The sequence below is a fragment of the Giraffa tippelskirchi genome, chromosome 6 (genome assembly GCF_054371585.1).
Source record: "Giraffa tippelskirchi isolate mGirTip1 chromosome 6, T2T-mGirTip1v1.2.pri, whole genome shotgun sequence".
In the NCBI taxonomy this organism is placed as follows: domain Eukaryota; kingdom Metazoa; phylum Chordata; class Mammalia; order Artiodactyla; family Giraffidae; genus Giraffa; species Giraffa tippelskirchi.
In genome coordinates, this window is record NC_137280.1 from 5640869 (window position 1) to 5659581 (window position 18713).

The 18713-nt window shown below is 38.4% G+C and overlaps 1 protein-coding gene across 1 annotated transcript in view; it reads right to left on the bottom strand.

The window, feature by feature from the left end:
- The window catches only part of CNGB3 (cyclic nucleotide gated channel subunit beta 3), a 157643-nt gene that overhangs the window by 124253 nt on the left and 14677 nt on the right, over positions 1-18713 (bottom strand). Inside the window, exon 3 of the mRNA XM_081496818.1 lies at positions 13013-13139. Coding sequence (XP_081352944.1) covers positions 13013-13139 — 127 coding nt within the window. The remainder of the gene's footprint in view (positions 1-13012; positions 13140-18713) is intronic.

Here is an 18713-nt window from a genome sequence, read left to right on the forward strand (position 1 = left end):
TGTCCCTTTGCTGCTTTTTCCTTTTTGTACAGCTGTTTCTCTACTGTCTGTCAATGTCTTACATGGCCAGGGCTTGGCTGGGCTCAGACAGGCCTCTTGTGAGCTGGATGCCCAGATAAGACCTCTGGTGAACAATTGCATGTGGACACTTAGAATGAAATGAACCAGTAGGCTAGGTCGGAGAAGGCAATGGCACCCCACTCCAGTACTCTTGCCTGGAAAATCCCAAGGACGGAGGAGCCTGGTAGGCTGCAGTCCATGGGGTCGCAAAGAGTCAGACACGACTGAAGCGACTTAGCGGCAGCAGCAGTAGGCTAGGCGGAAATGAATTACCTAGCTAGTGGTTGGCGCATAAACTGGTTGAGAAACTATCTCTTATCTCAACAGAAATAGGGTGAACGTTTATTGGTATGGGCTTCTCTGGTAGCTCAGATGGTAAAGAATCCACCTGTGATGCAGGAGACCCGGGTTCAATTCCTGGGTTGGGAAGATCCCTGGAGAAAGGAACGGCAACCCACTGCAGTTTTCTGGCTTGGAGAACTCCATGGACAGAGGAGCCTGGCGGGCTACAGTCCATGGGGTTGCAAAGAGCTAGACACGACTGAAGTACTAATCCTAGCACATTTTTATTGGTATAAGATTATTAGAGATTTAAGCTTTCAGATTTGTCTCACCACATTACATAAAAAACTGACCAGATACAATGGGATGTTGGAAGACACTAACAGCAAATGAAAACATTACCTGCTGCATAAAAGAAAAACTGTCAAGACATATCATGACTGGTGAAAATAGCTATAGTTGAAAAAATTCCTATACTTAAAATGACAACAGTATTTAAGCCTTAAATTATATGTATTTATAAAATTTCCACCAGAATCTTTAAAAATATATGTCTTATGGTTCATTTTGGGCTTCCCAGGTGGCACTAGTGGTAAAGAACCCACTTGCCAATGCAGGTGGGTAAGAGACACAGGTTCAATCCCTGTGTTGGGAAGATCCCCTGGAGAAGGAAATGGCAACCCACTCCACTAGTCTTGCCAGGATAATCCCATAGACAGAGGAACTTGAAGGTTATAAAATAGTTGGATATGATTTAGAAACTAAACAACAACTTCTGGAGTGTATGTGAGTGTGCGTGTGAGTGTGAGTGTATGTGTGTGAGTGTGTGCGTGTGTGTGTGAGTGTGTATGTGTGTGTGAGTGTGTATGTGTGTAAGTGTGTGTGAGTGTGAGTGTGTGTGTATGTGTGTGAGTGTGTGTGTGTGTGAGTGTGTGTGTGTGTGTGTGTGTGTTTGTTGCTCAGTTGTATTTGACTTTTTGGGATCCTTTGGACTATAGTCCGCCAAGCTCCTTTGTTCATGGGATTTTTCAGGCAAGAATACTGGAGTGGGTTTCCATTTCCTTCTCCAGGGGATCTTCCTGACCCAGGGATGGAACACGTGTCTCCTGTGTCTCTTGCATTGAAGGTTGATTCTTTACCAGCTGATTCATTGGGGATAGTATCTTTATTATTCTATAAGATTGGTGTGCAATATTTTCATTATTGTTCCTTTCTACATATTTTCTAGTTTCACTCATGATTTATTTGTTGACCCAAGGGTCACTTAAAAGTGTGTTTTAAGTTTTTTTATTATGTGACATTTTTTTCAAAATTTTAGTTTCTTAAAAATTAACTTCTATCTTTACCGCATAGTAGTTAGAAATATATTCAATGTAAAATCTTTAAAATTGATTAAGGCTCACATTAGGTCTTGACTTGAGAAATGGTCACTTCTAGTGAAATGGTTCTTTGCCCTGGATGGATCATGGAATTACCTGAGGAGGCTTTTAGACATGTTAATGCCTAGACCGGTAAAATCAGTATCAGTGGGAGCAACACACAGATATTTGTATTTTTAAAGAGCTCCTGGGAGATTTTACGGCATACTTCGGCAGTATATTGTGAATTTTTGTAATGTTCTATGTAAGCTTAACATAACCGTTTATCCTTCAGTTACTGGATATAAGGGTCTAAATTTCTTTTATATTTAATTGGTCAGTTGCATTGTTCAAATATACTATATACCTAGTGAATTTTTAAAAGCTATTAATAAACAAAAAGATGTATTTTAAACTCAGCCATCAGGGAGCTGGAATCATTAATTTCATTTGTAGTTGACATAATTAGTGTTCTCTCTGTCTCTTGTCTATCATCTTATAATATTAAAATCATGTAGATTTAGTATATGTTTGAATTAAATTAGTGTTTTTCAAATATATTTTAACATGTGTTTCATTAAGAGTTCTAAAATTGATCAAATTCTCAATTCTTTGTAAGTAATCACCTCACTGTAGAGGGAATAGTTCAGTTCCATCTCATTCTTTACCTTCAGTTTAGACATTATTATAATTATTTCTCTGGTGGCTCAGATGGTAAGGAATCCACCTGCAGTGCAGGAGACCCAGATTCAATCCCTGGGTTGGGAAGATCCCCTGGAGAAGGGAATGGCAACCCACTCCAATATTCTTGCCTGGAGAATCCCATGGATGGAGGAGCCTGGCAGGCTACAGTCCATGGGGTCACAAAGAGTTGAACATGACTGAGCAGCTAACACTTTCACTTTCATAATTATTTCATGGTGTTTATCTCTGTCCACATGTTTGGCATTCTCTTCACTCGTTTTTTTCTTGAATCTCTGTGCTGAATTGTCTATTTGCAATCAGTAGCATTTCTGTTCCTTATACACGCTTCCATGTTATTGCAGTGTCTGAAGGCCTGAGAACCTTATTTTTAAGACTCCTATGCCAGAAGGGTTTTGATTTTGTAGGCAATTTGAAAGTTAAAAGGAAGTTGTCATCTGGCAGAAGACCAGAGCATATTTCCTCAGAATCAGCAGATCTTCTTAAGCCTTCTTCAGAATCTATATTCTATTGCCAGTCTCCAGCTTTGAAATTAAGGGGCAGCTGTGGCTTTGGCAGCTAATTTCTGCACTTTTCTAATTTCTGGATTGCAATTTCCACCCTTGAACTTACAGGCAGCTCTCCTACCTCTTACAACAATTCTTAAATTGCAGAATTCTCTGTATAATATTTAGAATAATAAGGTAGAATTAAGTATACTAAATTAAATTTACTATTTATTGATTAAATAAATAATTGGTATTTTTAGTGAAATATTTAGAATAAATTCTTTTTCTTGTCTGATCCCTGACTACCCCAGTGTGAGTATTTCCTCCTCAGATAGTCTTTTTTTTTCCTAAAGTGTATGTTAAAACATTTCTAGCTCTCTTCTTTTTGCTTGACTGAAAGTACCTCAGTTTTATGCTCATTTTTGAATAATAATTTCACCAGGTAGACAACTCTAGACTATCACTTTGAGAATCATGATAATGCTATTCTACTGTCCACTAGTTTCCACTGTTACAGTTAAGAACTCAGATATTAGTTTATTTTTCCTATTTTATGTGGCCTGTAGTTTTTTAATTAAAATATCTTTTTGTTTTGTCTTTTGTACTTTTAAGTTTTACTCGACTATATTTAGGGTTTGTTTATGTTCAGTATCTAAGTCGTGTCTGACTCTTTGTGACTCCATGAACTGCAGCATGCCAGGCCTCCCTGTCCATCACCAACTCCCAGAGTTTACTCAAACTCATGTCCATTGAGTCGGTGATGCCATCCAACCATCTCATCCTCTGTTGCCCCCTTCTCATCTTGCCTTCAATCTTTCCCAGCATCAGGGTCTTTTCCAATGAGTTGGCTGTTGGCATCAGGTGGTCAAAGTATTATAGCTTCAGCTTCAGTATCAGTCCTTCCAATGAATATTCAGGGTTGATTTCCTTTAGGATGGACTGGTTGGATCTCCTTTCAGTCCAAGGGACTCTCAACAGTGTTCTCCAGCACCACAGTTCAAAAGCATCAATTCTTCAGTGCTAAGCCTTCTTTATAGTCCAACTCTTACATCCGTACCTGACCACTGGAAAAACGATAGCTTTGACTAGATGGATCTTGGTTGGCAAAGTGATGTCTCTGCTTTTTAATACGCTTTCTAGGTTTGTTATAGCTTTTCTTCCAAGGGAGCAAGTGTCTTGTAATTTCATAGCTGCAGTCACCATCCACAGTGACTTTGAAGGCCAAAAGATAAAATCTGTAACCGCTTCTGCTTTTTCCACATCTATTTGCCATGAAGTGATGGGACCAGATGCTGTAATCTTTGCTTTTTGAAAGTTGACTTTTAAGCCAGCTTTTCCACTCTCCTCTTTCACCTTCATCAAGAGGCTCTTTAGTTCCTCCTCACTTTCTACCATTAAAGTGGTATCATCTGCATATCTGAGATTATTGATATTTCTCCCGGGAATCTTGATTATAGCTCGTGATTCATCCAGCGTGGCATTTCATATGATGTACTCTGCATGTACATTCTGAGTTCCCTGGTGGCTCAGACAGTAAAGAATATGCCTGCAATGCAGGAGACCAGGATTCGATCTCTGGGTTGGGAAGATCCCCTGGAAAAGGGTATGGCAACCCACTCCAGTATTCTTATTTGGAGAATCCCATGTACAGAGGAGCCTGGTAGGTTGCAGTCCATGCGGTCGCAAAGAGTTGGACACAACTGAGTGATTTCCACTCCACTCCACTCTGCATATAAGTTAAATAAGCAGGGTGACAATATACAGTCTGTCATACTCTATTACCAATTTGGAACTCATCAGTTTCATATCCAGTTCTAGCTGTCGTTTCTTGATCTGCATATAGGTTTCTCAGGAGACAGGTAAGGTGGTCTGGTATTTCCAACTCTTTAAGAATTTTCCACATTTGTTGTGATCCATACAGTCAAAGGCTAGCATAGTCAATGAAGCAGAATTATATTTTTTTTGGAATTCCCTTGTTTTTTCTGTGATCCAGTGGATGCTGGCAATTTGATCTCTGGCTCCTCTGCCTTTTCTAAATCCAGCTTCTACATCTGGAAGTTCTTCATTCATGTATACTGAAGCCTAGCTTGAAGGATGTTGACCATCATATGGTTAGAATGTGAAATGAGTGCAATTGTATGGTAATTTGAACATTCTTTGGCATTGCCTTTCTTTGGGATTGGAATAAAAACTCTTTGAATATCTCTTTGAATATTTATTCTCCACCATTCTATTTATTATCTTTTTTTCTGGAATTCTGATTATATGCATTTTATATCCTTTCATGCTTGCCTCCACACTTCTTAATTTTAATCTGTCTCTCACAGCTTCTATCCTTTTCTTTCTGGTGGGAGTTTGGGTGATTTTTTTCAGATTTGTCATCCACATTGCTAGCTTTCAACTCTCTAATCTGTGGTCTAGCTCACTAACTTTCCAATTTTAAAGGTTATATTTTTTGTTTCTAGATGTTTTTCTCAGTTAATTTGCAAAAATACCTTGTCAGTTCTGACAAATTCTTGTTCGGTATTTCTGTCTTAGTGTCAATCTTCTTTTTTCTTTCTTTTAATATATATGCACAGCATACTTATTTTATACAATATACTATTTTGGATAATTTCATCCTTTGTAGGTTTTCAAGAGTCTGATTCTGCAGTTTGTTGCTTCTGCAGTCTTGTTCATAATTATTTATTTCCTCATATGTTTAGTAATTTTTGACTAAATTGGACTAAAACTGGACTTTTATCAATAGGGATATTTTGAGATGTGGTTTTAAGGTTTACTATCTTCCAAATTTTGTTGGTTTTTTGAAGATATCTGGGCTTTCAAACTTAATTACTTTAAATATTTTTAGCTTCAATTTTTTAGGACACAGATAGAATAAGCATCCTGGTTCCAGGCCTACGTGAATAGTGACTTATGGTTAATGATTTTTTCTCCCTTTCCTTTTCGCCTCCTCCCCTGTTCTTTCCTCTCTTCTTCCCCATCCCCTGTCTCCCTCCCCAATTTTAAATTTCTTCCATTTTTCCCACTCAAAATCAGGACAAAGACCAAGTGTTACTCAAGCTTTTTTCTCTCTGAGAAATAGTTTACCCTTCAGTGGGTTACCCGGTGGAATTCTAGTTTTATGAAAGAATTTCCAATTTGTTTTTGCATCCAGTTTAATCCCAGGTTTTATTTCACTGGTGATATATTTCAACTCAGATCTAGGTTGTAGAGTTTCGAAAACTCCTCAAGGCAAACACCCAGTTTCCAAAACTTTCTGTCAGAAGAATTTATTTTTCACTTATGCTTTCAAATGTAGGCTTTGCATTTTACCTAGTAGGTTTAATTACATTCTCCCCAAAAAGTTTTCTATTAATATAAATATTAGGCTGCCATATTGCTAGAAATATAGTTAGCAATCATTATTAATATGAATTGCCAATCTGTTGTTAAAAGTGTTTGCAATGCCTAATTATAAAAGTACTGCTTACCATAGAGGCAAATTTTAATTGGGGCTAAGTGTAATAGTGCATCATCCTTTATTATTCAGCTCATAAAATTAGCAAGTGGGTAGCTGATTTTATGATTTCTACAATCTTATTTTTTACAGTATCAATTGTATTTTATTTTGTAAACTTGATAGCTGACATTCCTTTTCTACTTCAACTATAAAGTCACATATGGATTTTTAAGCATCTTTCCGGCAGTGATTCTTGCCTTTTCTAGCACAAGACAATAGACATCAGTGTTTATGAGTGCTGATAAGACTCTGAATTCTATTCTGTTCTCATTGTTCCTGCTGTGAAGTACTGCCTATTTGAAAACCATCCAAATAGAGACTGATTTGCTATTATGAACAAAGGAGACTATTCAAAGAAATAGCCTTCCTTCTTGGCATTATGGGTAGCAGTGGTGATGAAAGGCCATACACTAGACTGTAAAAGCCAGCCTTGCAGTGCCCCCTAGTCATGGGCACTGAACTTTTCACTCACTTGCTTGTTCATCATTTAACCACTTAACCTATCAGGCATTCAACTTGGTCTCCTTTTCAGACATAGCTATTTGACATTTCCAGGCAAAACACATCTCCTTTTGCTTGCTATTCATTAGTGTCCATCAAAACACACTTTTTTACATTAAAAAATAAGACTGTGCTGAGATGGAATGCCAGAAACAGGTTGTTTTTCTCAGTAATGGACAAATGGCATCAATGGGACTTTCTAGGGGTGAACCCTATGTCTTTTAGAAGCTAAATGATTCATCTGACAAGATAAAGAGTCGGTTGCTTTCTTCTGGGAATATTTGCAAAGAACATTTTCCCCTTGGCTAAACAGTTTACAGAAATTCTGAAATGACATAAAAATAATAAATATAAAAATAAATAAACTAGTTGACCACAAATGGATTCCAGTCAGAAAGGTAGAATGTAATACTTGGATATCTTGAAAAGAAATCTCCTTCTGGGCTGACGTGTATCTGAGATAAGTATTATTACTGTGGCTAGAAAATTAATTTTAGGCTGTATTTAGAAACTTATTGGGGGTTGGATAAAAAAAAATTCACAGGATCACAGAAGTGATTTTATTTTATGAATTCACATCTTTATGATAATAATATAAACTTTATTCACCTTTTTGTGTTTGTATAAAGAGCTAATAGACATAAATAATATGTAAGTTTGGCTTTGGCATATATTCATATTCTTCTATCCTCACAAAACAATATTTGAGAAAAGAGAATATTTTTTAAACAGGTGGCCTAACTTTGTAAATAGTTAACATTAGAATTTCTCTTCTGTGGCATAATGAAGAAGGTCATTGTTGTGTATGCCTAAGCATACTGAGGCTTTAAGTTAAAGAGTTGGGTGATGTCTTACTCAGTTTAGATTGCTATAACCAAGTACAATGGACTGGTAGCATATAAACAACCAAAATTCATTTCTCGCCGTTCTGGTGGTTGGAAGCCTAAGATCACTGTGCCAGCATAGTTGGGTCCTGGTGAAAGCTCTCTTCTTTTATAGGATCCTTGTATTCTCACATGGTGGAAAGAGGACAAGAGGGCTCTCAAGGGCCTCTTTATAAGGGCAAGAATTTCATTTATGATGGAGTCCACCTCCTAAAGACCCAATCTTTTAATACTATCACATTGGGGTTAGTGTGAGCACATGAATTCTGAAGGAGCGCACACACGCAGTCCATTGCAGGTCAGAGGAGAGGGCTGTGAAATGGTGAGAAAAGACTGCATTTTAGCATCAGGAAAACAAGGACTTGTCCAGTGTCAATTGCTTTATGTGCGTAATGGAGACGGTGTGATAATTAATGGCATGTATCCCCCCCTAGACTGGGCCACAGGGTTCCCAGGTATTTGTGCATGCATGCCATGCCACGACAGTCAAGGCCAACTCTCTGCAGTCCTAGGGCTCATAGCCCGCCAGGCTCCTCTGTCCACGAGAGTCTCCAGGCAAGAATACTGGAGTGGGTTGCCAAGCCCTCCTCCAGAGGATCTTCCCAGGGATTGAATCTGCACCTCTTACGTCTCCTGCGTTGGGAGGTGGGTTCTTTACCACTATGACCACCTAGAGACCCAGGAGAGCCAATGACATAGTTCAGGTCTAAATCTGAAAGTCTCAAGATTGATGGTATAATTCCAGTTCGAAAGCTGGCAAGCTCAAGACCCCAGAAGGCACAGTCTGAAGGCAGGAAGAACTCCTGTCCCTGCCAGGAGGAGTCGCTCTCATTTATAGGAGGGTCAGCCGTTTTGTCCTACTCATGCAGGCCCTCAATTGATCTGAGGAGGGCCACTTTCATTAGAGAGGGCAGTCTGCTTTACTTAGCCTACATATTCAAATGTTAAAGTCATTCAAAGCACGCTCACAGCCATACCCAGAGTACACAGCTGTGTATCCAATCAGCTGAGGGCCTGCCTGAATAGAACAAATAGATTAAGACCTGAACAATATCATTGGCTTTCCTAGGTCTCTAGCTCACTGATTGGTGATGTTGGGACTTCCCAGCCTCCATTATCATGTGAAACAATCCCTTATAATAAGTCTCCTTATATATGTATAGTCTTATTGTTTATACACAGGACTGGAAAAGGTCTGTTTTCATTCTAATCCCTAAGAAGGGCAATGCTAAAGAATGTTCAAACTATTGCACAATTGCTCTCATTTCACATGCTAGCAAAGTAATGCTCAAAATTTACCATGTCAGGCTTCAACAGTATGTGGACATGAACTTCCAGATGTACAAGCTGAATTTAGAAAGGGCAGAGGAACAAGATCAAATTGCTAACATCCATTGAATCATAGACAAAGCAAGAGAATTCCAGAAAACGTCTACTTCTGCTTCATTGACTATGTTAAAGCCTTTGTGTGGATCACCACAAACTGGGAAATTCTTAAAGAGATAGGAATACCAGACCACCTTAACTGCTTCCTGTGAAACCTGTATGTAGGTCAAGAAGCAACAAAACTAGACATGGAACAACAGACTGGTTCCAAATTGGGAAAGGAATGCATCAAGGCTGTATATTGTCACCTTGCTTATTTAACTTATATGCAGAGTACATCATGTGAAATGCTGGGCTGGATGAAGCACAAGCTGGAATGAAGATTGCCAGGAGAAGTATCAATAACCTCAGATATGCAGATAACACCACCCATATGGCAGAAAGTGAAGAGGAACTAAAGAGCTTTTTGAAGAAGGTGAAAGAAGAGAGTGAAAAAGTTGGCTTAAAACTCAACATTCAGAAAACAAAGATCATGGCATCTGGTCCCATCACTTCATGACAAATAGATGGGGAAACAATGACTGACTTTCTTTTCTTTGACTCCAAAGTCACTGCATATGGTGACTGCAGCCGTGAGATTAAGAGACACTTGCTCCTTGGAAGAAAAGCTATGACAAAACTGGATAGCATATTAAAAAGCAGAGACGTTACTTTGCCGACAAAGATCCGTCTAGTCAAAGCTATGGTTTTTCCAGTAGTGATGTATGGATGTGAGAGTTGGACTATAAAGAAGGCTGAGCATTGAAGAACTGATGCTTTTTAACCATGGTGTTGGAGAAGACTCTTCAGAGTCCCTTAGACTGCAAGGAGATCAAACCTATTAATGCTAAAGGAAATCAAACCTGAATATACATTGGAAGGACTGATACTGAAGCTGAAATTCCAATACTTTGCCCTCCTGATGCAAAGAACTGACACACTGGAAAAGACCCTGATGCTGGGGAAGATTGAGGGCAGGAGGAGAAGGGGACGACAGAGGATGAGGTGGTTGGATGGCATCACTGACTCAATGGACATGAGTTTGAGCAAGCTTCAGGAGATGGTGAAGGACAGGGAAGCCTGGCGTGCTGAAGGCCATGCGGTCAAAGAGATGGGCATGACTGAGTGACTGAACAACAACAATCGTGTTGTTAAAAAAATATTTATGTCTATATCCTGTTGGTTCTTTCTATATCTACCTCTGGCCTATCTTCTGCTAAAGAAAGAAGACAGAAACTAAAGGCATAATCAATAATATCACAGTGCACTCCACACACAGACAGAAAAATCTACAATCAGCATTCTCCCCAATACTAGTCAATCAGCTTACATACATAATTCCTGTTCAACCCATGGCTTAGCAGAGGATAAAGTAGATGCACTTAGAATAAAAAACCTGACTTTAAGTTTTATTTATTAATAATCTAACTTTTTTAAGTTTAAAAAGTTAAGGTGAGAATGACATTCACACAGCTTCTATATTTAGCATCTGCAATCAATCAAATCCTTAATGTTTTTCAAGGAGAAGGAGCTTTTTAAAACCTGACCTTACCCAGGTTTAAAGTTGTTGATTTTTAATAACTGAAGATATCAAAATCATTGTTACTCATGAGAGTGTTGTGAAATAATACTTTTAACAGAAATTTATTTTACCATTGATATTTTCTAGTTATGCATAAAACCTTTGCTGTCTAGGATTCAGGATGTGGTACCATTGATGCCCGTGAAATCAAAAGAGGAAGGCTTTGGTAAGTCCTCCACGAGATTTAAAATTAGGATTTCTAGTCATATTAGTGAAAAGTGACACTGGAATTTCCGATGACCCTTTTAAGTTGCTCCTTCAATGTAACTGGTTCTCCCTCAACCCTGAGGAAAAGTGTGGTTGGCTATAAAGCCAGAGCTTTAAACTAACATGGGTCTACCCAGTTTGTCAGTAAGTCTCAAGAAATTTTGCTGCCTATATTGCAAAGTGAAAGTGAGTGTTAGTCACTCAGTGGCGTCCGACTCCTTGTGACCCCATGGACTGTAGCCTGCCAGGCTCCTCTGTCTATGGGATTCTCCAGGCAAGAAGACTGGACTGGGCTGCCATTCCTTTCTCCAGGGGATCTTCCCGACCCAGGGATTGAATCCAGGTCTTCGGCATTGCAGGTAAATTCTTCACAGTCTGAGTCACCTGGGAAGCCCATATTGCAAAAAGAATAATCGAACATTCCAGAGAATAATCAGTTCATGAGTACAAGAGTCTGAAATGGGACTGGTGTGACTGGAGCAGAGAGAGAGGAAGACGGGGAAGGAACTACGCTCTGGGGCAGACAGAGTAAACACAGATGGGAAACAGACAAGGCCATGTCAAGGGGATTTGTGTGTTTAAGATAGGACCCATTTTCTGGGTAACTGAAATGTCTGCATTTTCGTATTTCAGGAAAGTGAAAGTACTATAGGTGAAGAAGAATGCATCCCTAAAAATGTTAGTTATGGCTTCCACTTCAGTCCTTTGAAAAACTACCTATCATCCTGGTTGTTACAAAAAATTAAATATACTAAAATAAATGCTACACAAAAAGATCAGCTCAGAAAGTTAAGCTGTTGATTAACAGCGAGTGTATTGGTGGGAGGTAGGGAGAGTTCCACTCTGGGGTCTGACTCTTTCGCTGTCTCATCTTGGCGGAGCTGACCCTACGACAAGAGGCAAACTAATTAACCTCTTTGTGCCTTGGCTGCTTGTGTTTGCAGTAAAGACAACAGTGACTCACCAAAAGGACTGTAAATCATCTGTAAACACCAACCGTTAGAGAAATAATATAAATACTTATCCCAGTTTTGAGAGTCTAATATTTACTTCAGAGTTTAAGTATCTTCTCTCTGCCTAAATAAAATGTCATGTTTAATTTTTGTCAAGCTGTTTTTTGTATGTGTGGTAGAGTAAGCTTGAATTTATTTTCTTATACAGTCAAATCTATGCTTATTGAAAATGCACTCTTTCTGATGCCTGTTGTTCAACCTAATACACTGGGTCCCAGATTATCATGATAACACTATTGGTAGCTCACAGTTTAATACAGGAGAGCTGCTGGGAGAGAAGTGAGAATAGGGGGTGGAGGAGAAGCAAAAGTACTATTAACTTTTTTATAAATGACAGCTCTTCTTGCCTATTAAATAAGAAGGGTACACTTATTTCAATTATATTGACTATAGTCAAGCAATTCAAATTGGATCAGCAGACACATAATAACATGCCAAGTGGTGGCCAAGTGAAGGAGCTTCAAATTGGGTTTTATTGTGGATTCGCTGATTCACATGGAAATTGCCATTTCCTTCGTGGGAAGTATTTATATAACTGTATTCCTTCAGTGGCATAAAGATTATCTCTTTCTGTATTTATTCTTGGTTATCATATCACACTTTCTTTAGCAGATGAAAGGAAATAATAATCTTCTGGAACAATAAAATGTTTGCAGAATTGAAATAGCTATTTCTTTGTGAATTCAGAGAAGAATCATATATTCTCTTCAAGTCCTTTAAAAAAACTTAAGCCTCGTAAATATGTGGGCTGTTGTCAAGATGATATTAATGACTCAGATATGTGACAACAATGATTTTGTTGGAGTGCTATGGACTACGGCCAACTGGGTGCCTAAAGATCCTGGTTCGCAGCCCGGGCAGGCTGCTAAGGAGCAGTGAGCTGGACAGACAGAACCACCATTTAGTTCCGGCCCTGGTCCCCCGTGCGATGAGACTGCTGTAGTTCTCCCGGCCTTTGCTCAGCTTAAGTGAGGAATGGGAAAGTGTGAAAGTCGCTCGGTCGTGTCTGTGAGGAATCGGTGTTTGAATTTTAGAGTGCAGAGTCAGGTGTCTTACTGAGCTCCTTACCTGCCCGGGTCTTCTTTTCCTGTCCCCATTTCCTTCTGCTCTGGTTTTGCTCCCGTTGATGCTGCTGGATTTTGAGAGTCAGGGTTTGCAGGCTTATCTTCATGTGTGTTTTTCTCAGAGACTTTATCTGTGGAAAAGAAACAACATATAAATAGAAGAATATATGCCACTCTTAATACAGCTGTCTTGGACCACAGATGATGCTTGTTTTTTTTTTCAGGATGGTCTTCTCCAGAACACTTCCTCTCTGATTCCTCTGAACAAAGTAGGATCTTATTCAGGAGATGTTAATAACATGCAGAACCTTCAGACTGATGAAAAAATACACTTAAATGTGGTGCATTATGCAACAAAAATTTCACATGGTATAATTTCTTTTTGATATTGGTAAAGCTGAGATTAATAAGGATTAATATTCAAAATAATTAATATTCAAAAGGCATTTTCAGTTCGCTAAAGTATTCATAATTTATGGCTGAAATTGATTCATTAAAAATTCAGAAAAATAAAATAGGCAGAAAGGATGTCATTGGTATCTAGAATTTTGCATTCTAATTTTGCTTTTTGATAAAAATGATTTTTGATTTGATCATTTTAGCTATGACCTCTTTTCTGAAGAAGCAATGCAAACTAATATGTATTAGATTCATTTTTATTTTTTCATTCAAACTTACAGATACAATTTCCAATTAATATGGTTTAAATTGTAATTTACCCAGAGAATAATCAATTCATGGGTAAATATTTGAATTTTAGAGAAGATTTTAATGAAAGCAAATTGCTTAATATAAAAAGAAAATATAGAGGGAGCAAAGAAATAAAATGAATACAATTTAATTCATTATTCTTAGATTCTAATTTATTTTTAATTGGATGTACTGTGCTTAGTAAATTGAAATCAAAGTCCAAATCATAATTCTTATGTTATTATACTACATTATAATTTTAAAAACCTAAGCCAACACAGTACTGAAAATTTGGGTTTGCAAAACAGATAAATCAGGAGATGACCACTTACTTTACAAGTTTTCACCATACAAGTCCTTTAGTATCAGAATTTCTATGATCCATCTTAGAGTTTTCAATATACTAAGCTTTTCAGGAACATGTTTCAAGAATAAAGTCAAGTTATTACTTTACAATTGAAAAACAAAAAAATTCCCTGGTGGCTCAGACAGTAAAGAACCTACCTGCAATGAAGGAGACCAGGGTTTGATTCCTGGGTCAAGAAAAGCCCTTGTAGAAGGGAATAGCAACTCACCCCAGTATTCTTGCCTGGAGAATTCCATGGACAGAGGAGCCTAGCAAGTTATAGTCCATGGGATCTCAAAGAGTCAGACATGACTGAGTGACTAAAACAATATACAACAAACTCCTGGATTTTTCAAGATGATTTTTTTCATTTTGCATCTATTTACCTTTATTTTGGAATTAAAGTAATTTTGGCTGGAAGATAGGAACCACACACTTTGCATATGTCATTTTGTATTAAGAAACTTGAGATAGAAATAAGAGAGAAGAATTTTCCTTATGTATTTGGCTCAAGTCATATCTTTCTATTTCTTTTTATCCACCTCCCCCAATCATTTTCCAGATCTTTGACACTGAGCCATGTACTGCTGCCTAAGAAAGTGATGGCTAACTCTTTTTCCTATATCTACAAATATCGGGGGCAATCACTGTATGATATTTTAAAGCAGAGTTCTTAACCTAGGGCCATGGATGTCCAGGACATTCCTGGACTGGAACCCTTGAGACTATATGTTGTTTATGCATTTTTTTTCCCATGGAGAGGACCTAGGGTTAACATGAGCTCATCAAAGGAGTCTGGACCAAAGAAGGGCTATGAGCTATTTTGTGCACATATAAATTTCTAGGAACATCTGTCCCCAAAAGAATATTAGGATTGAAGTAGAGCATGAAAAGTGAATAAAAGAATCCAGAAAAAACCCTCCTGAATATAAAAGAGGCAGAATCTGTAAAACAGAATATTCCTTAGGAGACTTTTACTGACTACTTCTTATAGAGGCACATGGGTTTAAGTTGTATTAACCTCTTCCTCCTCTTCCATTGCTATTTCAATCCATAGCATGTATATTTTTGCTGTGTTACTTTTCTGCTAGTATCAATTACACGACCAATCATTTTGCCATGTTTATTTTCTTCCATTCTAATAAAGAAGTTTTGTTTATTCCACAACATTTGGATTAAACCAAGTAAACAGACCTTCACATCTTACCAGGTCTCCTCTAGACATTACCAAGCCCTTCTAAAATGATGCTCCATTATGACAAATCTGGGCTATTTAGAAATTAATTGTAGCCTAATTTGCTTTGTGGATAAGCATTTCAATTATAAAATAAATCCTCAATCACAGCTTATTGATGAAGATGAGAAACCAGTTATTTTCCATTCTTGGATTCAAAGCAGAACAACCTAAAAATAAGAAATACCCCTGAGAACTGAAAACAAAAGGATTTCCATCAACCATAGTCAGTGTGGGAGTCTTTTCATCCATGCAGCATGTTATTTGTTTGTGGGAACAGATGGCCACATTTTTTGCATCATCTTCGTCATGAAAGAGAAATCCAAAATACATGGCAAACCTTACTTTGGCATCTGGGTAAAGTTTTGTGAGCTGGGCATTGTACTTCTTTCCAGCTTCACACATGGACAGCAGGTTCCCTCTTTTGTAGCCGCACAAATGAACGGAATGAGTCTTCCTGCCAACTGTGCTCATTGCACATTGTCTAGCAATTGCCAGATCTCATCAGGATACTTGGTCAAATTTGGCTCTGGAATGTGTACCCATGGCAGATATCAGAGTGTTCTGATACGGCTGCTTTTACTGAATGTGCAAGGGTGAGTACTGAGTGCTCTCCAAACACCTGGCTGATTCTGTCTCCAGCCTGAGCCTCTGTAATACACCTCCAGACTGTCTGACCCCCTTGTAGCAATGCCTGGTGAAGACCTGTGCAGGTGTGAAACACCTGCTTTCCTCTTCAAGAGAGGAAACGATGGATGCAGAGAGTCATCAACCTTCTACATTTTATCAGTGGCACTAAATAATTGCTGGAAAAGGAGGGATTCAAATAAAGAAACAGATTGCCAAATTATGGGAATAACGTTCTTAATTAGGCATTGGTTCAAGTGGCTCTTTTTCGGATGAAAGTAAAAAGACCTGAAAATGCTTTCATTGGTTGGAATATTTGATGCAGGTGACCTTATTACTTAGTTAAATTTCTAACTCTTAAAACAGCAAATATATTATGGGTTCTGTTTCAAAATCAAACCTCTTTTTATTCAGTTTGGTTCAGTTCAATCCTTCAGTCATGTCCGACGCTTTGCGACCCCGTAGACTGCAGCACGCCAGGCTTCTCTGTCCATTATCAACTCTGGGGGCTTGCTCAAACTCCATCGAGTCAGTGATGCCATCCGACCATCTCATCCTCTATCATCTCCTTCTCCTCTTGCCTTCAATCTTCCCCAGCATCAGGGTCTTTTCCAATGAGTCAGTTCTTTGCATCAGGAGGCCAAAGTATTGGAGTTTCAGCTTCAACATCAGTCTTTCCAATGAATATTCAGGAGTGATTTCCTTTAGGATGGACTGGTTGGATCTCTTTGCTGTCCAAGGGACTATCAAGAGTCTTCTCCAACACCACAATTCGAAAACATCAATTCTCATGCACTCAGCTTTCTTTATAGTCCAACTCTCACATCCATACATAACTACTAGAAAAACCATAGCTCTGACTAGATGGACCTTTGTCAGCAAAGTAATATCTATGCTTTTTAATATTCTGTCTAGGTTGATCATAGCTTTTCTTCCAAGGAGTAAGCGTCTTTTAATTTCATGGCCGCAGTCATCATCTGCAGTGATTTTGGAGCCCAAGAAAACAAAGTTAGTCACTGTTTCCACTGTTTCCCCATCTATTTGCCATGAAGTGATGGGACTGGATGCCATGATCTTAGTTTTCTGAATGTTGAGTTTTAAGGCAACTTTTTCACTCTCCTCTTTCACTTTCATCAAGAGGCTCTTAAGTTCTTCTTCATTTTCTGCCATAAGGGTGGTGCCATCTGCATATCTGAGGTTATTGATATTTTTCCCAGCAATCTTCATTCCAGCTTGTGCTTCATCCAGCCTGTCATTTTGCATGATGGACTCTGCATATAAGTTAAATAAGCAGGGTGAAAATATACAGCCTTGACTTACTCCTTGCCAAATTTGGAACCAGTCTGTTGTTCCATGTCCAGCTCTAACTGTTGCTTCTTGACATGCATACAGATTTCTCAGGAGGTAGGTCCAGTGGCCTGGTATTCCCATCTCTTTCAGAATTTTCCACAGTTTGTTGTGATCCACACAGTCAAAGGCTTTGGCATAGTCAAGAAAGCAGAAGTAGATGTTTTTCTGGAACTCTCTTGCTTTTTTGATGATCCAACAGATGTTGGCCATTTGATCTCTGGTTCCTCTGGCTTTTTTAAATCCAGCTTGAACATCTGGAAGTTCTTGTTTCACGTACTGTTGAAGCCTGGCTTGGAGAATTTTGAGCATTACTTTACTAGCATGTGAGATGAGTTCAACTGTTTGGTAGTTTGAGCATTCTTTGGCATTGTCCTTCTTTGGGATTGGAATGAAAACTGACTGTTTCCAGTCCTGTGGCCACTGCTGAGTTTTCCAAATTTGCTGGCATATTGAGTGCAGCACTTTCACAGCATCTCTTTTAGGATTTGAAATAGCTCAGCTGGAATTCCATCACCTCCATTAGCTTTGTTTATAGTGATGCTTCCTAAGGCCCACTTGACTTCACATTCCAGGATGTCTGGCTCTCGGTGAGTGATCACACCATCGTGATTATCTGGGTCGTGAAGATCTTTTTTGTACAGTTCTTCTGTGTATTCTTGCCACCTCTTCTTAATATCTTCTGCTTCTGCTCTTTTTATTAGATACCAACAATACCTGAGTGCTAGATGCTAGATGAATTAATAAAGACTAAATCTTAGTACTCTGATTAGATGCATAAATGATACTGTTATTTTGTTCTTAATGAATGAACATTTGGCATTAAAGAGTGAATAACACAGTTTATGAAGCATATGATTAATGGGCACCCAAGATTATATTTATGGCTCAGCTTGTGATTAATTTTATAGTTGCTAGACTATAAGTGTCCTTAGAATAATTTCAATTGTAAGACTTTGATCACACTTGAAATTTTATTACATCTTCGCAGATTGTCAAATGACACGGAGGAAGTTGACAAACATTATAGCAATGCATATACAATGGAACCTGATGGAGTGCCCTGAAATGTCACAGAATAGAAAAATGGAGTACTTTACATTAAGTGCTCATGCAATTTATAAAAAATCTAAGAGACAAGGAATCAGAGTAGGTGAGAGTTCTGGAAAACTTCTGATTAGAGGAATTGTTGAGGAACTTAAGTTCTTTAGCTAAGGTACTGAAGACTAACTAGAGACCTAGCTGTTATTTCCAATTCTTTGAAGGGCCATTAAATAGACAAGAAAATAAAATTATTTCACACAGTCCAGAGGGCAGAGGAGGGATCCATCCATGGAATTTATAAAACGTATAAACAAACCTCAAACATTCTTAAACTTGTCTAACAGTGAAACGCACATTTTTGTGAGGCAGTGACGGCCTCATTGCTGAGGTATGCAGGCAGAAGCCTGTGCCAAGAGT